Source organism: Spea bombifrons, chromosome 11, assembly GCF_027358695.1.
Source record: "Spea bombifrons isolate aSpeBom1 chromosome 11, aSpeBom1.2.pri, whole genome shotgun sequence".
Taxonomy (NCBI): Eukaryota; Metazoa; Chordata; class Amphibia; order Anura; family Pelobatidae; genus Spea; species Spea bombifrons.
Genome location: NC_071097.1, coordinates 4,079,612 through 4,104,574, shown reverse-complemented (window position 1 = coordinate 4,104,574; position 24,963 = coordinate 4,079,612). Strand labels below are relative to the sequence as shown.

The 24,963-nt window shown below is 41.7% G+C and overlaps 1 protein-coding gene across 1 annotated transcript in view; it reads right to left on the bottom strand.

Annotated features, from left to right (window-relative positions):
* Positions 1-21,586, bottom strand: part of LDB3 (LIM domain binding 3) — a 39,244-nt gene extending 17,658 nt beyond the window's left edge. Inside the window, exons 1-4 of the mRNA XM_053451267.1 lie at positions 21,490-21,586; positions 16,274-16,403; positions 4,922-5,073; positions 455-530 (exon numbers count right to left, since the gene is read on the bottom strand). Of these exons, the coding sequence (XP_053307242.1) occupies positions 455-530; positions 4,922-5,073; positions 16,274-16,366 (321 nt within the window). The 5' untranslated portion in view covers positions 16,367-16,403; positions 21,490-21,586. The remainder of the gene's footprint in view (positions 1-454; positions 531-4,921; positions 5,074-16,273; positions 16,404-21,489) is intronic.
* Positions 21,587-24,963: the final 3,377 nt, after the last annotated feature.

Sequence of the window (24,963 nt, the reverse complement as noted above, 5' to 3'; positions counted from 1 at the left end):
CACGAATCGATATAACAAGGGAATGTAAAGATGCGTGGGATAGGCATATAGCGAGACTGGAGGCTTATTAAGTCTTTACAGCAAGAAAAATGCGCAGACTAGATGGGCCGATTGGGGCCGATTTGCAGAAGACAGTAAGAGGAGCCTAATACCCCTACCACCTTAACTCTCCCTCAAGTTGATGACTACATATCACACACAACACCTAGAGTAAGACGTACACCATGTAGATCTTCAAGACAACCATTTCATTAAGATGGCGTCCTTGCCATGACCCTCCAACATTCTCAATGTGCTTGTTGGGTTACAGATGGCTAGGGTTTATTTATTTAATTCCGAATATGATTTCGGGCTGCTATATTACTAGACACAGAATGGCTGAATTACCAATCAGATTTACGTCTACAAAAAAAACACATTAAAAAATTGTATAAAACCAAGTAGAAGTGCCTACCTTCTGATGAGGGATCACGGGCATTGGCGAGTCCATTCGAGGTGTGGCCATTGGCACTGGCCCTGGACGCTTTGATCTAATGAATTAAGGGAAAAAAGACAATTAATAAATTTGCCAAAAAAGCAGAAAATTCATCACAAGGTATTCAAAAGTTGTTTTTTTTTTTAATTTCATGTATGACTGGAGTACGACTAATGAAACAGAGTAAGACACTTAGAAGAAGAAAATATTTATTACATAATTATGTGATTTTATAATTTTAATAATTATAATTTCTAATAATATTAATAAAAATAATTGCTGAATAATAATAATAATAATAATAATAATAATAATAATAATAATAATAATAATAATTATTATTATTATTATTATTATTATTATTTCTTGATTTATATAGCACCATCATATTCATTTAATTGGTATTCAAACGTCTGCTGTTATATACACAATTACACATTATTGTGATATTTACAGCTATAGGCACACCAGGTTCCGCTCTCAACCGCTATTCTGAACTGATACAAAAGAAGAATGTCAGGGGAAAAAGACACAGGGATTTGTGTTCCAAAGAGGGACTATCTGTCTTAAAGCAGGATGCTTTGGATGTGTGTCTGTTCTATCTAGACTAAAGACTCAACCGTACACCCTCAGAGATTTTTTACAAATTAAAATAGGGCTAGAAACATACAAAAAAGAATACACAGTAGGTACCACTGATGGCTGATCAGCTAGCAGGGTTTCATAGCCTTGCATTGCTGATTGCAGTGCGTGAGATCAGCCAGCAGGGGGAGCAATCTGAGATTCCTAGACAGACCCTGCTGAGTCTCTCCTCTCCTCCAAGGAGCTTCTGGTGAATGTCAGCACTGACACCCATGAGAAGGGAATGCGTGGTCGGGAGGTAGTAGGTGCAGGGAGATGTCCCTGCTGCCGTGAAAAACGCATGGCGTACAGGTAAATCCTAATGGTATTTTTTTGTGGACGTACCTGTACGTCTATAGGATAATGACGGGGTTAATTAGCATATGTTGGGCAGAAATTGCCTAAGCACCCACCATACTGGAAAAGCCACTTCATGTCATTCAGCTGAGGAGCCTCAATTGATTTTACAGTCCTTTTGGGCCAGTCAGCGGAGATCAGAGGATCCCCCCAACCGGCCCATGTTCACCGCTACCTGCCAATCACGGGCTACCCAAAACAGCAGGATAGTGCCTGAAAATCAGGACTGTCCCCAGAAAGCCGGGACACTTGGGAGGTATATTATGCACCATTTGCCACAAAATGTACAGCTCCATTATGGTTGCTGTTTCCAGAACTAATAATTCTTTTTTTTTTTTATTCTATTTTTTTATAGACCACAGCATAAGAAACTAAAGTGTTTATGTGATGGATACCGCTGTGGAACACAAGTGGTTAAGAATACCAACACAACACATAAAAAACATCATTTTAAGGCTCCGGCGACGCTTCCTCCATTGTAAGTCTGAATTGCTTGTTAACAATTGCTTCCTCCATTCACAATAAGCCAGCACTTATTGCTCACGTACATTCTTTTTCATCCCCTCCCCCCAAAATAAAGTATTTACGCCATTGTAATTATTAATTTAGTTTTGCCTTTGGAAGATACTGTAAAAAAAAAAAGCATTCTTAAAGGTGCTGTTCCACTTGGACAGAACATTATTTACACAAATACTACTGAAGGTTTAATCCTCACTGCAGAGATATGATGTCATATCCTGGCGCTCTGTGACATAAACGAGCTGAGCGCCACTCCTGGTCATGGAAGGGACGTTCCTCCACTCCCCATCCACTTCCCCTCCAAAAATGGGCAGCTTTCAGGGGACCGACCCACCTACCCGCGTTCCGAAACGGAAGGCCTCTGTGTGACCGGGGGCCTGGATGTTCCCAGGTATGGTCATGAGTTGCTACATAGAATCTGCATGGTGGACCATTAAAGGGTTAATATTCAAAGTGTCTCAGGGTCAGCTCAGTTAGAAAGCCCGCAGGTATGAAGACCAAAGATTTCCCTTGTATACCGGCCCAACGAGCCGCGGCACACTTGGGGGCCCGATGCCCAAGAAGGTGATTGACTCCTTGGACCTGTGCCCCCGACCAGCTATATGTACTTAATGGATTGTCAGCTCACTGGAACCAGGCCCTCTTCACCTTCTGTACCAGTATGTGTTACATGTGTTCATCCCACTGGGGGGTTATTACTAGACTTGGGCGCCGGGCCAAAAAAATCTTCGTATTCCGCAAATATTTGCCCGTTCCTGTGTTCGGGCGAATATTCGTGTACATTCTTGTTGTTGGTTTTTTGTAGAAGGGGTTAACGCGGTACGCACTACGCAGCAGCTTTGGCGCCAGGATTTTAAAGGTCTGTACGAGCAACTCTATTAGTCGCCGGCAGGGGCCTCCTCTGCTATCAACCAATGATGGCTGCTGGCATTAGTAATTAGTAATAATAATAGTAATAATAGTAATAATAATAATAATAGTAATAATAATAATAATAATTGCCCACAACTGCCCATAAACAGAGGAAAAATGCTGTAAGGATATTTATGGTGGAGCTGATGTCACCTTGGGTCGAATGACTCTCATTCGGAGCTATAAATGTGGAAACCGAGTGACACGTAAAGAGGAATGATAATCACATTAACACATGTTACAGATACACTGACACAGAAGAGGAGGAGGCCCCTGCTCCTAAGAGCTTACAATCTATTAGACGGTCAAATATATTGATCAGAAGAAGCCAACAGGATTAATTTCTTACTATTTTTTACTATTTTTCCTGAAAAACAGATTAATGGAGTGTCCAGGAGTGGTGGCCCGTCTTGCCCCTTTCTGCAGAAGCCCATGTATAGACCTGGAAACTTCCCATGGTAGACCACCTGGAGCTCTCACTCTTCTGGGGAAGGGGCTTCATGTGGGGATAGGGCTAATCACATAGAGGCTAGGCTAACCTAAGGGGAACTAAGACGAGAAGTCGGCATGGTCAAGCACAGCTCTCCTGTCTAGAGAAAGAGGAAGGTGACTCGGAGACCTAGTAGACCAAGTGAAGGAGGACCTCACCCTGGGTCAAACCTGGACAGTTCCCAGGTATCTTTAGGAATTGCGCAGATCCCAAATTACTTAATTAACCCATTGTCAAAGGGCCAGAGATCTTCCATTCCTTGTGTAGTCAATGTAGACCACTAACGTTTGTGCTTACAATAAATACGTCTGCGTAGGAAGATGTCAACTCAGATCTCCAATTCTTCAAAAAAACAAACCAAAATAGGTAATTATCCATAATGATAACCATGACCCCTCCTGTATATCTACGGCGGGCACTCAAGCAAAAGAAGATGCTGCACTTATTGGCCCCGTTTTCATGGCCTAGAATTCTCTCCACCATTTTCTTTCCACCATTGTGACCTCTTCACAAACAATTGCCTTCATAAACATCCAGCTATTCAAAGAAAAGAAATACCCATAAAATAGGACATGACTTTCCTAGCGTCGGTTCTACCAGCACATTGTCAATTATAGACCTATCTCTCAAAGCTAAAAAGAGTGATTGCTCGGAAAACATTTGTCAACATCTTCATAATGGACAAGGTTCTATACACCTTTGAAGGCAAAGCAAACTCAATTCACCTCAACATAATGACTATCGGCCAACAAAGAACTTCTTCAATCACCTTGAAGCCTTCTCCGAAGCTTCTCTGCCTTTCCTTATTGTAAAGATCTTTATGTAATGTGTAAGGATTCTTTTTCTTGTGTGAAGGATCTGTGATTGGCCCAGTTATGTCTTATCAGGAACTCATTTCTTAAACCTAATCTATGACATTTTCCAAAAGCTTCTATCACCGTTTCCATCACCAGTTCTAGGACGTCCATGGAAAGTAACAGTCCTCCATCAATGGAGTACCACCAGTAATGGGGTACCACGCCCAGCCAAGCACACAGGACCCTAATTGGCTCAAAACACCATGTATCATCTGCTCCAGCTCTGTCATTGGTGAAGGAGCACAGGGCGGGACATTAGGATGCAGGGCCAAGCTCAGGTATAGGGAAAGTGTCACCAAGGTTTTTGAAGGTCCATACAACATCATTAAGTTGTCCACCACAGAGACCAGTAGATGTCCACCATGAGCAATGGCATTGACAGAGCGGCCCTGGCACTTTAAGGCTAGTGGCAGCCTGTTGATGTCACTAGGACAGACAGCTGGATACGTGTGGCCGCGCTCAACGTTTTGGACGGCTGGGCATTTCCAGCTGCTGGCTGCATGTTGCATCACTGATGTTCCAGCGGTGAATATGTGGCGCCTTTGACCACCGGCCCACTGAACATTTTTCCAGTGGATACGGAGGATACGGCACGATTATGGGAGGAGCATGTGCCAAAGAAACATATGGTGTGCTTATGGGAGAATGATGAGGTGGGGTCATTGGTGGAAACAAGGTAGCCAGACTTACTTTTGAAGGGTGAGACCCAGGTTGTAACTGGCAGACTTGATCTTATTCTGAGCCTCCAAGTGAGTCATTCCATCGGTGCTTACTCCGTCGATGGCCACCACCAAATCTCCTTGGTTCACGTTGGACTGTGCTGCTTTACTGCCGGGGGTGACCTGGTGACAAAAAAAGTCAGAGGATTTACTAATCTGTACATATCAGAGATTCCACCCATTCAATTCACGGAAGGTTCTTACGTATGTTGGTGTGACCTAAAGGGTCAACGGAGACCCAACTCCATGACCACCCATTATACCCCACAGCCCACAGTGTGCAGATTATTGGTCCGAACCATTCTGTGGCCCATAATATCAAAGCAGAACTTCCTGCTTGATGTTAGCTCATGGTATTGCCACAGCAGAAGCTCATTATGGCCAATGTGGCACAACCAGTAGCATGAGTACTTTTATTCATGTTATTTTTTTTTCTTTCCAAGTTTTTGGTGTTTAACTCCGTGTTAAATGTATATATATATATATAAAAGAAGCTGATAATAATATCAACCGATATAGTAAAATTATTAAATCATAAAATAAGAAAATTAAAAATATGTGTCAAATATTTGGATGAAAGTAAATATTTTGATTAAAAGTCCCCCCCGTGGAAGTGCCTATGAATGTGGTGTTAATTTTTTATTATTATTATTATTATTATTTTTTTTACATATGATGCATATGTTGGCTTTGAAAGGGTTAAATTATCACCGGTAGCCCCCTCCGCTCCCAGAAAGTCTGTTTTAAAGAAATGTTAGGGCGAGAGGCCATGGTCTAAAACTAGAGGGTCAGATGCAGGGACGTATATACTTTTCTGAGAGGGGTAGCGGCAGATAAGTGGAAAAGCCTCCCAGCAGAGGTGGTAAAGGTTAAAGAGGATTTTGTTAACTTTTCGCAACCGAATTTAGAATGCTGCTGCGGAATGGACCATACCATTTGCTCTTATCCCTCTACGCCAGATAGAGAGAATGTTTAGATGCGCATAGATAGAAGTCGCCTTGGCAACGGTGGACAATGCATGGAAAGAAGATCCCCGATCAGACTAGAACCTAACGATTTAGCTGCGGATACTTTATGGGCTGACGGGGTTTTACAAGAGGGCCTAATCTGGGGTAATTTGCTCTAAACGCCCGCATTGCGACGTATAATCTGTTGAGTTCTGCAGACGTCCAAAGCTCCCGAAGAGCCTCCTTAAATCGTAATTAGTGGACAAACAAAAGGCTTCCACGCCGAGCCGGACAAAAGAGAGAGATGATGAATATCTCCCATGAAGCCAGTGCACAAACGCATCCGATTGGCTGCTTGAGCTTCCCGACACAATGGGGTATTTATATATCCCCTTTCTCGGACATCTCCGATACCATCGGGGGGAGGGGGGCGTCCCATAAATGTTTATTCAACTTTACGTAAACTCTGGGATTTTTAGGGTTCTTTTCTTAAAATATCAGAGAAGATCCGATCCGTTCCTCCCCGTCGAGCCTGCCCGTTCCTCCTGACGGCAGATGCCCCATTGTGTCGGGAAGATCGAGCGGTCTGTTCTGCTGGAGAAATGCTAGAACAACAGGTCATCACCTAGAACCAGAGGGTCGGAGGGTAATGTGAGGAGGTTTTACTTTGCTGAGCGGGTGGTGGATAAGTGGAACAGCCTCCCAGCAGAAGTGGTAGAGGTTAATACAGGGGAGGAATGAAAACATGCAAGTTCTAGATGAGGACCTCTTGTTCTAGTGTTTCTCCAGAAGAACGGAACATGATGAATAATGAATAGATGCAATTTTTTATTTGTTTTCTTTTTCTTTTTAATGTTTATTAAATCGTGTAGGCATCCCACCTCCTTACACGCTGCATTACTTCTACGTTAAGAATTTCGCTTTGCCGAGAGGGTGGAAGATAAGTGGAACAGCCTCCCAGCAGAAGTGGAAAGGTTAATACAGCGAGGGACTTTAAACACGCTAAGTTTCTTATCTTTTTTTTTTTTTTATGTCATGACCTTATGGTTCAGCGATAATCCACGCTTGCCGCTTGCGGGGACAGCACTTTAACAGAGAACGACATATCTACACCCGGGCGTGACTTCGGATCGTTTCTGAATCCCGGCCAAGACTTTTTTGTTTGTAGCGGCTATCGTATAACTCATTCCTCGCAGGGCAGGGACGATAAAGCGGGCTTTGGGGGTCTCCAAAAGGACGTCCAGCTGATATCTTATCATTTGTTTCTTTTTTTTAACCTCTATCTGTCTTTAGGAAGATGTGATGAGAGCGCTGTTACCGAGCCATCACACTTTACAATGTACAGGCATATTATTATTATTAATAGTATTATTATTTATTGTTATTATTACTGTTATTATTATTAATATTTATTTATTGTATTTTTTTGTGAAACGGATCCCTGGGAATGTCACACACTAACCCCCCCTAGGTCAGGGCCAACTGCGCCCTCCTTTCTGCTGGGCGCCGGGACATGACATCATATCCTGAAGCTCCGCCTCTGAAGGACACACGGCGCCGGCCCGGAAGTAGACTATGGCGGCTGTGCTGACTGCCCTCCATGGACTTAATGGGCCAGTTGGAGAGATCAGTGATCTTCCTTCTAACCGACCCACTGAGAAGTGGCAGGAAGCCACTTCCCAAATTAGCTCCATGTTACCCCCTCTGCTGCCCCCCCCGGACCTGCTGCCCTAGGCCATAATACCCCGCTGGTACTATGAGGGGATTTTGATCAGTCACTGGGAACATCCAGGTTCCAGCTATCCGGCACTCCCACCGATGCCATTTTTGTAGGGGAAGTAGGCTGGGCAGGAAGTGGGGCGCGCCACAACACCGCTCCCGGGGGCCCTGCGCTTCCCCACAGTGACTCGGAGACCCATAAAATCGGGACAGTTCCCAGGTATGATAACCGCACATATGCTCCATGTACAGGTAAAGAGTAACAATCAATTTTCTTACAGAATTGGTACCTTCTTAACCTCTCATTATTCATTAGGTTTCCAGTAACTTTTTGTCTGTTTTTTTTGTTTTTTTGTTTAAATACTAAAAAAAAATTTGAAATAGCAAGCGCACACGGAGGGAACGATGGAATCCCTGCATGTGCCGGGATAAAGCTTTGTGCGCTCGGAAAAGATCTCCCGACCTTCAGAGCCATTCTTAAAAAAGAGCTCGACTGTCATCGAATCCAAGTGAGATTTCACACAAGCCGGGAATCGTCGCTCCTTGTACGCTTCGGAATTCCAGGAGCTTCCCGTATATATAGAACACGCTCTTCTGCTCTTACATGACAGCAGATAAGGCCCATTCGGCCCCCGTCTAGTCTGCCAGATCTTCCCGCTGTAAAGGCTCAGACCTTAACCAGTCGTTGGTCTCTACATAATGTCCCACAGTGCCACCTTTGCCCCTAAAAAACTTGTCTTTGCCATCTGTGTCCCCAAATAGCTTGTCTGTGCCAACTTTGCTCCTTAAAAGCTTATCTGTGCCATGTTTGTCCCCAGAAAGCTTGTCTGTGCCATCATTTGTTCCTAAACATCTTATCTGTGCCTCCTTTGCCCCCAAACATCTTGTCTGTGCCAACTTTGCTCCATAACAGCTTATCTGTGCCATGTTTGTCCCCAAAAGCTTGTCTTTGCCTTCATTTGTTCGGAAACAGCTTCTCTGTGCCATCTTTGTCCCCAACCAGCTTGATTGTGCCATCTTTGCCCCCAAACAGCCTGCCTGTGCCATCCTCCCCCCCCCCAAATGCCTGCCTGTGGCCCTGTCCACACCAGTGATGTGTCTTTCTTTCTCCATGCTGTGTGTAGACTGCTCCAGCATGCAGGAAGTGGATTCTATGTCACTTCCTGCGTGCTGGATCAGTCAGACCCAGCATGCAGGGAAAGAGTGCGTAAGATCATCCGATCGCATGACCTCCACACTCTCCGTGCTGCTGGCTGCAGGTGTTAGCCGCACCTTAGCGGCTTTAAAGAGGCGGACAAGTGGTGGTAGGGGTCAACCACAGTAACCATGGTTGTTACGCCACTTATCTACTACTCTTTCAGTAAAATTGGGGATCCTTGTAATATTTAGCAGAAACACAAATGAAATCTGGAAATGTGAAAACGCGAAGAGGAAACATCATCAATCATCGCCAATTTCGGCCCCCGACTATACTATACGAGCCATTGTTCTAAAGAATTCCATCGTACGTCGAGGAGTCCGGAGTCAGAGGACAGAAGTTCAGTTCACGTCTATATCCTTTTTTTTTTTAAATCGTATAAATACATCGGTTTCCGCAGCGCCTCGAGGCTTTTACTGCCGACCCCGAGCGTCTAGAAAATAGAATGTCCCCTCTATTGCACCGGATAACAAGCGCTGTACATAGACGGGGGGGAGAGAACAATTATCCATTGGCGAAACGCGCCGGCTACGGCTGCTGTATATGAACTTTTAAGGCCACGGAAAGTTCGTACGAACATCCTCTCCGTTAGAGGCGGTTTAATATGAGGTTGGGGTAGAAAAATACCCTTTGCATGGGCAATTGAACAGTAGTAGTTACGCATGTTACGTAACTTCCCAGCCTATTCGTGTTAGGGTGGAAAGTAAGTGGATCGGCCACCCAGCAGAAGTGGTAGAGGATGATACAGTGAAGGAATTGAAACATGCATGGGATAGACATACGGTCGATTAAGGTTTGATTCTTTACATAAGGAATAATGGGCAGACTAGATGGACCGGACCTTTAGTCATTATTTTATGCCGGGAACACTTAATTGTCATGTGACACATAAGCAGCTTTTGATAGGCCATTGACCCAGAAAGTAAAAAAAAAAAATGCGATTAAACTGAACAGAATAAAATGACAAATCTGCTAAGGATTATTTGCTTAGCATACTAGATAGAGAAAAATGGATGTAAGTGGAACGGCGTCTTTAATTATTGTAATACAATGAAATATTTATTATGTAAATTAAAGATGAATATAATTAAAATCTAATATTTTTAATATACGTATTAATGTTAAATATTTTATATATTTTTTTATATATATTTTTTTCTGTTTAATTCTGATTGGATGAGCATCCCGTTAAAGTTATTTCGTGTAGCGCGTAGCCCCTTGGCTACATCCCACGGCAGCGTTTTAATTAGCACTGATAACTTATCCACTTGCCCAAGACGTAATGGACACCCGATTGGTGCCAGCGCTGGAAGACATTTCTTCCACAGATCTATTTTTGCACGGGGAGGAATTTTTTGGCAACGCGCGATGTTCTTCCATGTCCTTTTAAAATGTTGCCACAGATACCTACCAACCTAGCGTAGCCATGGCTCGCAATTATTTAGTTAAAACAGAGTACCCTGTTCTACTAACTAGCCAGTCCAAAATTGTTTGCAAAGGGCTGAATGTTTGTAAGATTAAGAATGTGTGTGTGGGGTGTATGGGTTAACATGAATGTGTATGTGTGTGAGCATGAATGTGTAAGTGTGTGAGCATGAATGTGTAAGTGTAAGTTTTTGTGTCTTACCATGTATGTGTAAGTGTTTGTGTGTTAGCATTGATGTGTATGTGTAAGTGTGTGTGTGTATGTGTGTGCATGAATGTGTAAGTGTGTGAGCATGAATGTGTAAGTGTGTGAGCATGAATGTGTAAGTGTAAGTTTTTGTGTCTAACCATGTATGTGTGTTTGTGTGTTAGCATGGATGTGTATGTGTAAGTGTGTGTGCGTGTGTGTGTGCATGAATGTGTAAGTGTGTGAGCATGAATGTGTAAGTGTAAGTTTTTGTGTCTTACCATGTATGTGTAAGTGTTTGTGTGTTAGCATGGATGTGTATATGTAAGTGTGTGTGTGCATGAATGTGTAAGTGTGTGAGCATGAATGTGTAAGTGCAAGTGGTGTGAGAGGGAGTGTGTTAGCATGAGTGTGTAAGAGTGTGTTAGTGAGTATGAGTAAGTGTATGTTAGTGTAAGCATGTGTATATGTGTGTACATATGTGTGCCAGGGCGTATGTTGGGGACACTTGGCTTTAATTGCCCCCTAGGCCAGACAGTGTCAGCCAAGCTCATCACAGCCTCGGTAGTGTAAATGGACCGGTTGGGGAGATCATAGATCTCTCTTGTAATTGCCCCATGGAGCAACAGCAAACTAGAGGGGCCGATCACCCAAAAGGGCAATCTGCCCCCCTTGTTTTGCAGCTTGGGGACTGCTGCCCTAGTCGGCCTGAGCCAGAGTACGTTGCCGCTGGTAACACCTGGAAGGACTCCATCAAAGCTGTAGCTACTGGTGTTCTTCCTTCCTCCGAAGTTGCAATGGCAACAACCTATCAGTCCCTGCTTTTATGTCACATGGCAATTAAGTGTCCCCATAAAATATATGAATGAGAGAAAAAAAATCACATATTAATGAAAGAATTATCTCCGGGAAAGGTTCGGTGATGATGTTTCGAGTGCTGCATTTAGTCCAGGTAGGTGGAGCAGCGGTTTTAACGACCAATAGCTACGTTAAGGGCATATTTTCTAAAAACAGTTTGCTAAATACAACATTTCTTACATCTAATTAGGAATAAGACTAACTAGAAAGTGGAACAGCCACCCAGCAGAGGTGGTAGAGGGTAATACAGTGAGGAAATTTAAACATGCTTGAGAGGCATATGGCTCCTGAATCTAAGACGAGGCCTGTATATATGCGCACACTTACACGTACTCATACTTACTAACACACTCTCTCGCTAACACACATTCCCTCTCACACCACGTACAATGCACATTCATGCTCACACACAAACTTCATGCGCACACATAAACGCTTACACAGACTCCTCCATGTTAACACACTTATACAATCTCATCCTAACGCGCATACATACATTCATACACACTCCCTCCTTTACCCTCTCATTCACTTACTCTCAGCCACGATGTTCATGGCGTAACAAACCATGGAAACTCCATGTATAAACCACGAGTGGAACGCACCATTTTCTGAGACTTTTTAGAATGTTTTCACCCACTTCTTTAATCATACAAAATTTTGCAGGGAAGGCTTAATTGTCATGTGACACCAGAGCAGTCATAGATAGGCTGTTGCCATAGCAACTGAAAACACTTCATTTGTTAAACACCATTTGTTAAAGCTACTCGATGGATTTCAAGCTCCGAATCTTTCTCTCCACACCGCCCGTTATTTCGAATGACCAATAGAAGGACACTTTTAGTTTTTAGAAGGTGCGGTTGGAGGTGTGGCTGGGGGGCGGGGCTTTTCTTTCTATGTTACTTTTTTTTGACCGATCTGAGCAAGAGATTTATAGAAGAAGAATGATATATTTTATAATAAATATATATCATCATTTTATATTTTTGTTTATCATTTAATTTATTAACCCCTTCCCTGCTGTTTCTATACACATTATCTGGGGGGGGGGCTTTCAGGGGCGTAGAACCCCGTGATACCCTCATACCCGGCACACTCAGACCTCAATCAGTCGTCGGTCTCGTCTTAGATCCAGGATCCATATGCCTATCCCGTGCATGTTTAAATCCCCCTCACTGTATTAGCCTCTACCACCTCTGCTGGGAGGCAGTTCCGCTTATCTACAACCCTTTTGGTAAAACGAAAGCAGCCTTTCCAAATAAATGGTAAGCTTATTAACAGTATTCGTGCCAGAAGAAGAAGACGTGCGTTCCATGCTGCCATTTAGCGCGATCGCAAGGTTCTTGGCTCCCCCGCTCCCCCCCTCCCCCGTTCCGTTACAGGATGTATTTAAGGAGATCAGGAGCAGTGCGCGCGTTGGGTCTGAAATGTCCTGTCCTCGGCACGCGTTCCAGAGGCTCTGTGTCAACGGCTCCCTAGCTCAGAATAGAAAATGCCCTAACGCCATGGTTACGCTCAAAATAGACGGGCCACGTTTTGGAGATGCCCGCTGGGCGCTGTTCTCTCTGTATCCCAGCGGCAAACCGTAAACTGCTGAACGACCCGGACCCTCCCCAGAAACGACGCTTCAGTCGGGCCACAATTTGCGCCGTTCATCATTTTCGCCGGGAACATTTAATTGTCATGTGACATTGAAAAAAAAGCAGGCTCTGATTGGTCGTTGCCATAGAAACCAGGAAAACAATCAATCCCTACTGAGTTGTCTTTATGCGATTAACTTTACAGATGAAAGATTTACTCACTCCAAGGGTAGAAAAAATTACTACCCCCTTTCGGGGCAGATTACGTGGAATTTGGAGCACAAGCCCCCCCTCCCCAGCTAGTCTGCCCGCTTTTCTTGATGTAAAGACCGAAACATTGATCAGGTCTCGTCTTAGAATCAGGAGCCGTATGCCCATCCCATGCGTGTTTATATCCCCTCGCTGTATTACCCTCTACCACCTCTGCTGGGAGGCTGCTCCACTTATCCACCGCCCTCTCGGTAAAGTAAACTGATTCTTCTGTATTATAGTAACGAGTCCTCGTTCACCGGGATTATCAGGTCCTGCCTGTGATAACGTCGCGCACGTCGCCAACAAATGCTTGTGTATTTATAGAGGGGGCCGAGGACAGACAATGCCCCCCCCCCGCTCGCTGCGTCTTCACCTGTCGCCGTTTGATTGACGAGGACCTCCTGCGATGAGCGCCCTGGGACTGCTCGCACTTCCCTAATCACCCCAACAGCATGTCATGGTCCGGCGGGATCTAAAATTAGGGGGCAACAGAACTTCAAAGCCAAGGAGGAAAGCCGGCGGGCGGATAAAGCTGCCGTTCCACTTGGCCGAGAGATTAAAGGGCCGGTGCGGCCGTCGTGTAACGTTACTGCGTAGGACAGCCGGCAGCTATTACGGTATTCATAACAATGCCCCATCCAAGGGGGTATAACAAGCACAGGCACCTCCACTGGGTGGTTGATCCGCTTATCTACCACACTCTCCCATCAGTGCTCTATTATGGTGTAGGCTGATTGGGAACATAGGTGGGTGGTCCGGCTTATATAGGTCGGTGGTCCTGCTGACGTAGGTGGGTGGTCCCGCTGAGGTAGGTGGGTGGTCCCGCTGATATAGGTGGGCGGTCCCTCTGACAGGAGATGTAGGAGAACTGACCGTGGTTGGAGGGGAAGCGAGCGTGGCGTGGGATAAAAATACCACGTATTCTCAGCACAATATTCACTAACACTGTGGGGTTAATACACTAAGGGGTTAATACACTATGGGGTTAACATGGCACCGTCGATCCACAGCATTAATACTCAGCTTTTCTACTAATTCCGACCTCTAAAGGTTCAATCACATCGTAAAACAACCCAGAAACTTTTTTTTGTGTAAATGGCAACAGCCTATCAGTGCCTGCTTTTGCGTCACATGACAATTAAGTGTTCCCGGCAAAAAAAAAATAAATATGCTTGAAGAATGATTTCAGGGTTTGGGATATTCTAAACAGTCCCTAAAGCTGCATTTAGTTACTAAAGTGTTAAATTCGGGGCTGAGCAGGCAGAACAGGAACTGAAAGCTTTTTTTTCAGTTTCTATGGCAACAACCTATCGTCGCCTTGTTTTGTGTCACATGACAATAAAATCTTCTATTTCTTTTTTTTCTCTCAATGACATCATTATGCAACGGTTACCAGTAAGTCATGAAGTCATCCCCCCCAAGGCCCCCCCCAAATCCCTCTGTCCCCGAAAGAAGGAGAGCGGAGGTAGAGCTCGGTGGGACAGCGGGATAAAGTGGCCAAATCAGGACTGTCCTGTGGGAAACGGGACAGTTGGCAGGCACACTGCACCTCTCAAACCAGTTCTTCTAAAACCCTACCTAAGATTCGGGTCACGCAGACATTTTGAAAGATCTGCACCCCGGAAAACCTCTCTGGGGCCCCAAGAATCAACTCTGGGTCTCAGACTCAAACCTTAATCAGTCGTTGGTCTCGTCTTAGAGTCAGGAGCCGTATGTCTATCCCATGCGTGTTAAAATCCCCTCTACCACCTCTGCTGGGAGGCTGTTCCACGTATCCACAACGCTCTGAATACAACCCGCCCGTCGACACTTATTTCTAGGTACATGAGGGGGGGAGGACCCCTCATGTTGTGCTTTGGGTCTCTCCGCACCCCGTCCCTTATCCTAGAACTCGTTCCCGAGCGACCATGGACCAGTCCTGGGAGAAACTCAACCCCCCTCCCCCCAATGTGAGACGGCCGGATAATAGAGTGTAAGCTCACGAGACCAGGAACCGACGTCTCCTTCTCTACCGTGTTCTTATTCACATTAACACGCGCTCATGTCGTCATGCTAAGCTGCCTTTGCTAATTATTTTCACTGCCCCCCCACTTATTGTAACAGCGCTACGGTATATGCTGGCGATACACACAGAAACGTCATGTAATGTAGGTGCCCGAGAGGACTTTATAGCAATTCAATAGGTTCGAGTGGGAACGAGTACTTGGTCTCCCGTGCAGGGTTTATTAGCTGCTACCACTTCTGCCGGGTGGCTGTTCCACTTATCTACCAGCTTCCCCGTAACGTAAAACTTCCTTCAATTCCATCTCCCTCCCACCCCCCCTTTTCTCTCTTCCAATCGGGACGTATTGAGACCCCCCAAGTATTTAATAAATTAAAGCTGCCGTGCCACCTACCCCAAACGCAGCGCAAGTACCACCCACCCCTACGCAGAAATCATTCTCTAATCCCGTTCATACATCTTACGGGGATCACTTAATTGTCACGTGACCCAAAACCGCTGCCACCGATAGGTGGATTTTATGTGGTTAACCCTTCGCGGAGGTTGAGTTGCTTAACATACTGACGGGAGAAGGTCTTTTTTATTTATCTAAGTGGAACTGCAGCTTTAAACCCCCAAAAAACATTAATATATATTTATATATATATATTTAACACAATATAAATTCCCGGCATTTTTTGGCGTGTAATGACTACAAATTTACCAATTCTACGTCAAATTTAACCAATTCTTAGATAATCACAATATTACTCTACTAATAATATTAATTAAATAATAATAACAATAATAACAATAAATATATATATTTTTAACTTATATATATATATAAATGAAACATGAATTATTAAAAGTGAAATCTAACACAACACAAATTAGGCATCTTTAACCCTTTCAGTGACAGGGGTTGGGGAGGAAAAAAAAATTAACACCTTATATGCTAAAAGGGCTAAGCAGCATTCAATAGGAGACTTTTGCACCAAAGGACATTTAAAAAAAACAACAAAATACATTCATTGGGACATTTTTGCAAGTTTACGCGGCGATGCAACTTGTAATTCACCAGAGAGGATCCTGCGCTCGGTTCCGAACATGCGCGGCCCCTTCTGGGAGATCGGGAACGAACTTGTTATACTTTAAAGTCACCGTGGTACTTACTCTCGAGATGGTCAAGGGCATATTGAAGTCTTTTCCTCCTTGAAGACGGAAGCCCCATGGGCCGGGTCCGGCGAGCGATACATTGTAAGCCATTTTTCGCTAACTTTTTTTTAGCACAGCCGCTTAGGCTCTGTCAAAAAAAAAAAAAAACTGTAAAAAAATAATAAAAAAAAATAAATTTCAAAAAATAAATAAAAATAACTAAAAATAAAAAATAAATCTAATTTAGCTGGGGGGAAAAAAAAATTAAAAAAAAAAAAAAAAAAGAAAGAAATATCGGGGAGGAAAAAAAAGCACTGGGTTCGCGCACAATTTCCGAGCTAATTGTAAGCTTGCCTGTTCAGTCGGCTCGAAGTGCCACCTAAGAATAGACGGGAGGTATAATTCGGATGCAGATATCCCAGCTGAGCTGTGACCCATAAAAGGTATGTAACCATATACCTTCCAGACAAGGCGCGCATGACTCAGTGTTCTATTATTGCCTCTCGGGATTCTATGGGATATCTCAAGGCATCTCGCTGCTCTCCCCCCTCTCCATTTTTTTCCCTTCAATAAAAGTGTTTTAACAAATATTATTATTATTTTTTAATCATTATTATTATTTTTTTTATTATTATTATTTTTATTTGTTATTTATTAAGAGCCAACATATTCCCCGTCGCTGGACAATTTAAATATCGGGGGGGTTAGCAAACACTGAAAGAAAAAAAAAGTCCCCAGAGTTGTCCCGTGAGCTTGCAATCTAACCTAATGAAGCGTTAAAGCAAAGAATGGTCGGCTTCTGAGAACTCGGCCGTGGAGCTTACAATCTAAATGCATGCTGCAAGCACATTGTAGTGTTCTGAAATGAAACATTGCCATTTATTGCTTTATATGGTGCAGACATATTCCGTGGCGCTGTACAATGGGTTAACGGGACATAACAATGAATGCAGTTTGGATTTATTAAGAATGTATTAAAAATGTTACAATATAATAGCCTAATATAATAATAATAATTGTTATTATTATTATTATTATTACTACTACGGTATTATTATTATTTTATTCATAAAATAAATAAAACTAAAAATCCACTAATTATTATTATTATTATTATTATTATTATTATTATTCATATCTCTGGACTGAGGATAATCTATAAAGTGAGAATGATATTAGTATTATTATTATTATTATTATTATCATTATTATTATTACTTAGAACAAGTATCCTGCAATGCAAGTGTTAAAAAACTAAATGATATCATAAACAGTCATTAGAAATGTGACATCACACCACAGCACAATAAATAAAGCAAATTATTACAGCCAACATGCGCATGTTGCATGGGAGATCTTTCAGTGGCCACCGCTAGGCTTACACAAGAATTATTATTATTATTAATAATAATAATAATAATAATGTATTATCCTCTACCACGTCTGTTGGGAAGCTGTTCCATTTATCTACTAACTCTTTGGCAAAGTGAAAATAAAGTATTATTTATTATTTAAAGTATTAAGATTGAGCTGATGCTTTATGGCAATGCTAATGAAGTCCGTCCCTCCATAGACTTTCATTAGCCAGGGAGTCTGGCTGGTTGATTAAGACTGAGCCTTTCTATTGTTCCCCAAAGGCAGTATGATAAGGAGTCGGGGTGTTTAGTAGATCGGGGATCAGATAACAGAGCGAGAATCATACAAACGGCTGATATGCAGCTGCCTGAAAACATTATAGAAAGCTTTTTTATTTAGGAATATTTTTGAAAATATATTTTTATCCTGAAACCACTGATAAAAAATGGTGGGACTTCCCCTTTAAAGACATAGATTGGCTTAAGCCTCTGGAGCATTAAGGAGACTTAACGTAGTCAAGTGATCAGGAGACATTGAGTCGTGAGGATTAGCACTCTATACTGGAGACATGTTAAGTAGCGTTCTGCTATAAGTGACTTCATCCTGGGCTTCCACCACGTGCAGAAGTCCTTCCCTGTCTACTGATCACCGAGAGGTCAGCAGGACCATCTGCCAAACCCTCGCGTTCAAAATGTGCTGTCTTTTTCATTGGATTTTAGGGGTTAAGCGCCACATTCTCTCATACAATTCGCAGTATCTGTCGTCCAATCACCTGTCAACGTCAAGCAACATCACCATACCTGGGAACTCTCCAGGTAGAAGGACCACTTCTCTGGTTCTCCGGGTCAACACCCGAATTGTCCCGGTCGCGGGGTCCTGACACGCCCCACTCCACTCCCATTTCCCCTTTACATGGAGTTGTTTCCCCCAATGTCAGCGGGAACGCCCACTAAAGTCGGCGGGCACGCCCACTGGTGTCAGGGGCGTTCCTGGCCGCGTCCCTCAAAGGTAGGCTCTAGGTAGCCCAGGTATGAATATCACGAACACACCAGGACATGCTCCAATAACATATCAGGCCTTCGGGCTGGTTGGTCACACTGGGCGGAGTTTGACACAGACGTCCAATTGTTACCCAGCAACTGCATTATGATTGGACCTTCATCTTATAAGGCAGTCAATTCCCACAGTGACGCCATATGCATTCTAGGGAACGCTCTCCGGGTTTCGCCTGGAGTCTCCGAGTGAAGCCCCGCTTCCCTGACTGCTTCCACACTTGTAGAGAGTCCCGCCCTCTCACTAAGCCACTCCCCTTCAAGAATGGGGGGTCTGAGTAGTCTAGTAGACCATATGCCTATCCCATGCATGTTATCTACCTTGTCACTTATCTACCATCCAATCAGCAGCGTCCTTTGCCACAAAACGGTGACCGGCGGCCTTAGTAGACAATGACGCACTTTCACTACATCCCTAATACATAATTATCATTCCATCGTAGTAATAGCTCTAGCAGGTTCCGTAGCGCTATTACCATAATGAATGAACAAATATGAGAACGCTGTGAGAAACCTCATTCCTTCCCCTCGATTCCTCCTCTGTGTCTTCATGTGGGATACAGAAATACGTGGACTGGGGTAGCTTGGGGCTGTTGTGTGGCAGGTGTCCTCATAATTCATCTTGCAGGCCCTGAACTCAGGGCTGCCCCCGACTAAAAGAGAAGTCAGACAAACAGATGCCATTTTGTGCTCTAATCCTAGTGACGTCCAGAGCAGCTGGCCAGACCCTCTCCGCAAAATGTGCACACGGGGTCCGGCTAGTGTGTTCTCCGCCCGTAGAGTAGCTATGGACGGGGGGGGGGTTAAAAATAGGTTTTAGTGGAGGTTTATGTGGCCGATGGGGCAGGGACATTTGGGTTTTAAATTACTCTATATACTCTTTTACCTAATATATCAGCTCGTCAGTCCTAGTTAATTCAGACCCTTTCAATGTATGGACTGTAGGAAGAGCTGGGAAATTTTGGGCATTATATTAATAAATTATATTATTCTTTTCTTATTTTAGTATTCTTTGTATTTATTTTATATTATTATTTTTATTTTCTTCTTATTATTATTTATTATTATTTTTTTATTATTTTTTTTAATTATTTTTTATTATTAAAAATAATAATAAATTAAGAACTATTTTAATATAATTATTTATTAAAAATCGATTTAATGGCTGGAGTAGAAATGTTTTACATATAAATATTGGCTCTTCTTTTTTAAAAAAAAAAAAAAAGCTCTGGATTGTTAAAGAGGCCAGAATATCACACAACGAATTATATACATTTTATACATTTTGTAAATTTTACATTAAAATTATTTTTAAAAATGATAAGTTAACGCAATATTAAAAAAAAAAAGTCTACTGAAATCACTTCCTACTTCCTGTTTCCTGACCCAATTAGAAAGCACGTTTCATAGATTTGAAAATTAAGAAGCCAATCAGGAAAGTGGAGGCTGGAGGCGTGCCGGCAAATGGTAAATATGTTATTACGAGGTGGAGGCCAGAGGCGTGGTGGGATGACGATCAAAAGCCCCCTCTCCTGAACTCACGAAGTAACATATGGCCCTCAAATTAAGATCCAAAATAATTATTAAAAAAACAAAACTAATATTAATTATTTGACCTTAATGAAACAAATTAACCATATTTATACATAATTTCTTAGGTTTTCCAGCTCTGTATAGATCTGTACAAGCTGAATGTATGACGTCACCGAAAAGCACATAAATTAAAAAAAATAAAAAATAAAATGCTAATTATTTTTAAAAAAAATTTCTCCTATCTATTAATTGTACAGTGATCAAGATTAATTAACAAAGATTTTTTTTAAAATGTATTTACTTTTAATCACTTGTATACTTTTTTCACCTCCTTCCAGTAAATCATACTGGATGAATTAACCAGAAATGAAAAAAAATTATAATTTATTTTGAAACTTTTTTTTTAAACTTTTTTTCAGTGAATCGTAAAGTGATAAAGATGAATTAACCAGAAAAAAAATAATTTCATTATTTTTGACACTGCTTTTTTTCTATCAGTGAATCGTACAAAGCTAAAGATGACCGCAAAATAAAAATATTTAATCTAAGTATTTTTTACACTTTTTTTTTCTCCTATCAATGAATCGTACAATGGTAAAAATGAATTAACCACAAATTAAAAATACTTTGTGTAATTTTTTTACACTTTTTTTTCTCCTATCACTGAATCATACTATGGTTTAAGATAAATTACCAACAAATTAAAAATAATAAATTTAAATATTTTTTTTTTTTTATCAATGAATTTTACGATGCTAAAGATAAATTAACCACAAAATAAAAATATTTCATTTAAATTTTTTTTTTTTTTTTTTTTTTTCTCTCCTATCAATGAATCGTCCAGTGCTAAAGATAAATTAACCGGGAATACTGAATTTATTTGGAAAGTAGACGCTCGTTGCTCTGGGTTACCCCCCCCAAAAAAAAAACACTAAAAAAAAACCGCAGGTATCCCGATGTGAAATAGCGGTTTAAAAGTCCTAAATAAATGACGGCTACAGCTGCCTCGGTGCAAAAGGTCCGAGCTCTGCAAAAAAAAAAAAACACAGCTGATCCCCTGTGATTACTGAACAAATGGGCTCCTGTAAGTCCCAGCTGGCAGAGTTAATACCCCGGCGAGCGCGGCCATCAATGCAAACAACATCACAAATGACAAACAAAGTTTTAGGAGCCGGGTGGGGGTGGGGGGGGTTTGTCATGCAAGGATATCGAGAAAAAGAGATAAGCGCCCCGATCGTGGCATTTCGGAGAAGTATTAGCGCTGACGGACGTGGGCAAGCAGTCTGAGTCTACCTGGGCGCTGTTCAGCTGTTCCCCGCTCGTCCTCTCGTACTGCAGCTCAACACTTGCCCCATAAGCACATTTATCTGATCCCTGCATCCAGTTTGACGTCACCGCCATGGAGAGGGAGCGAGAAGGAATGGCCGGTGGGGGGGGGGTCTCTTAAGGTGGACTTTTTCCAATTGCAAAGTTCTTTTTCCGCTCAGCTGCAGAAGAACGTCGAACGTCAACTTGTACCTTTTTGTTTTATCCCCCCCCCCAAAAAAAGAATAAATATTGTGTATTGATCGTTCTAAATTATAATTTTATATTTGTTTTTCCGGCAGGCGGGGGGGGGGACGATCGAAGCTGCAGCTCTGAACTTTTCGAACGGCCGCAAAATTCGGAGAAAGTATTATTTTTAGCTGCGAGTGGCATTTTGTGACAGTTGCCCCCCCTCCGGTTGGTCGGTGGGACGCGCCTAGTGGCTTTTGGACCTTCCCGGGGCTTGAAGTCATGCCCATTGTGGAAATAAACCAGTAAATAATAATAATAATAATAATAATACTCAATATATTTATCGCCACACAGGGGTGTATTTGACCCCCCCGGCCACCCCCCCTCTGCTCCCCACCTTCAGTGCATTTCATGGACTGCTCTAATTTGGGGCCAATTCCTACTCGCCGTTCCACATACATCCAACATGTGGAGTAACAAGGACGCAAGGCTGCATCTACATCCTGGCTGGATCCTTTCTCTGCTCCTCTCTGGGTTTTCTATGCGTTCCCCTTTTCTGTTAATGTGTGTTTTGGACAGGACTGCATAGTATTCATTGGGCCTGTTGTCAGCTAAAAAAAAATATTCCTCCCCAGCCTTCGGGTTCCCCGGGGCCACGGACTTCTCGACATCATCCTCACCCAAGCCGTCCCCCTCCTCCCGTCCTATTCCCCCTCAGCATCCTAATAGATTGTAAGCTCACAAGGCGGGTATGTCTTAACGTGTGTTAATCTTATTGCCAAATTTGTATATTGTCACTTAGACTACGGCCCCCCGGGTGTGTGTGTGTGGGGGGGTGACAGCGGAGGCACCCTAGGGCCACATTACAAGCTCAGAGCAGGCAGAGATATCACGTGAGGGCGATGCTGGTGCATCCTGCCACCTAGTGGAGGATCGATGTAGTGTCAAATTAAAAGGGGGTCCTTCTTTAGAAAAGGGTCTTTAGAAGTCCCTTTTTCCTCCCCTGATGCCCATCTTTTCTAGGCGTTCAGATGATATTTGATTATATCATGGTATAGCTTTGCACAATAGGATGGTGCTATTATTATTATTAGTGTTAATATTAATGGTAATAATAAATAATAATAATAATAATAATAGTAATAGTAATTTCTGTAATAATAATTTTTCGTAATAATTATTGTTACCATTAATCATAATTATACACAATTGTTGATTATTATTATTATTAGTAGTATTAGTAGTAGTAGTATTGCTATTGTTATTATTGTCATTATTATTACTTGTATTATTATTATTGTTATATAATATAATAATTATTATTATCATAATTATTGTTATTAACTAGTATAATAGTTATTATTATGTATTTATTATTATTATTATTATTATTATTATTATTATTATTATTATTTAAAAAAAATGTTTATTAGCTATTTACCCCATAAAGTCGACTTCTGTAATAATAATTTTTAGTAATAATTATTTTTACCATTAATCATAATTATACATAATTGTTAATTATTATTATTAGTAGTAGTAGTAGTAGTATTGCTATTGTTATTATTATTATTGTTATTATTATTATTACTTGTATTATTATTATTATTGTTATAATATATCATAATAATAATAATAATTATTATTAAATAATATAATTATTATTATTATTATTATCATAATTATTATTAACTATTATAATAGTTATTATTATGTGTTTATTATTATTATTATTATTATTTTAAAAAATGTTTATTAGCTATTTACCCCATAAAATCGCCTTCTTAATAAATCACTTATTTTGCTGCATTCTGCCCAGAGTTACAGAATTCAAGGACTGATGATAATGAGGAATAATGTTTGTCCTTGCAAAGCACTCAGCGTTCTGCATATCAGTACACGGCATAGCGTTTTGACCTCGAGTAGAAAATTATTTACAAAGCTGTGACTTCAGTGCTTTAAAGCTGCTGTTCCACCTACTCAGCTGAAATTAATACTTTTTAAACTAAATTTAGCATTCCGAAATATCAGAAATCTGGCCAGAACAGAAACCCTCCCCCGAAAAAGTCTTTTTTTATCTGATTAAATATGTAGTCAACACGCCAGAGAACAAAATAAATGTTTTGTAGGATGGCAACCTTAAAAGAAGATTCAGAATAATATACATCATTTAATTATTGGGTCATTAAAGATATGATTTTTTGTAAAAAAATAAATAAAAAGTATTTCAAATGTGTGATTTTATTTAAATATTTTTTATGACTCCCAAGAATATGTTTTAATCTGGAATTAGGATGACTATGCCCGGGAAAGTCCAAGATTAAGCTACCCTGAGCTCCTAGGGGGTGGTTTTGTGAGGGGGGTGGGGCTAGTCATGAGTGGGGTGGGGCTAGCATTGTTTAGCAGATAACCTTAGGTGGGTGAGGCACAGAAGGAGAAGTGGGCAGGTCCCCAACCAGGGAATAAAGAGGAAAGTGACCCAGAGACCCAGGAAAGTGAGACTCCGGAGTCAAAGACGGATGGTTTGCAGCTATGATGAAAGAGGTAGAGCCACATAAGGCTTCTGAACCTCAGAGGTCTCTTCTAAAGCTTATAATTCCGCAAGCCATAGCCTTCAAAACTCTATATCAACAAAAAAAATGTATCTATCCTTATTAGTTTAAGAGAAAATTGAGCCGAAATAGTAAAAGATGTAAAGTTACATAAGCTTTTCGAGACCTCAGATGTCTCTTCTTCAGATGAAGGAGCGACCGCTGTTGTGTTCCAAACCGTCATTAAATAATTCAATATAAATGTTATTTTAAAAGGTACGCTCGGGCTTAAACGTGGGTTAAATATATTTATTTGGAAAATGCTACATAAAATACAGCTAATCACAGAAAGACATCATTTATAACAATAAGAACATATTTTTTGTGTAATAATAAGCATTTATGCAAAGGTCAGTAATATTAACGAGTTGCATTTTTTTTTTACTTGCAATTTCGCAAATAACCACCAGAGGTCAGACAGGAGTTGTATGACGACTGGATCCTTGCCCTGCTTCTTTATGGGTATTTTCTTTATTCAATTCTCTTTTGTTAACGCAATGGGGGGGGGGATATGTCTAAATGGATTTCGGGCTGCCGTATTACTAGGCCACCTGGTCTTTCCCCTCCCATGGGGCTGAATATTTTCAGGTCTCCGTAATACAGATAGGCCAAAAAGAAAAACCCACCCTATTCCCGCCGTCGTGTTTCTACTGATGGATACGTCGAGGCCTGGTCTACC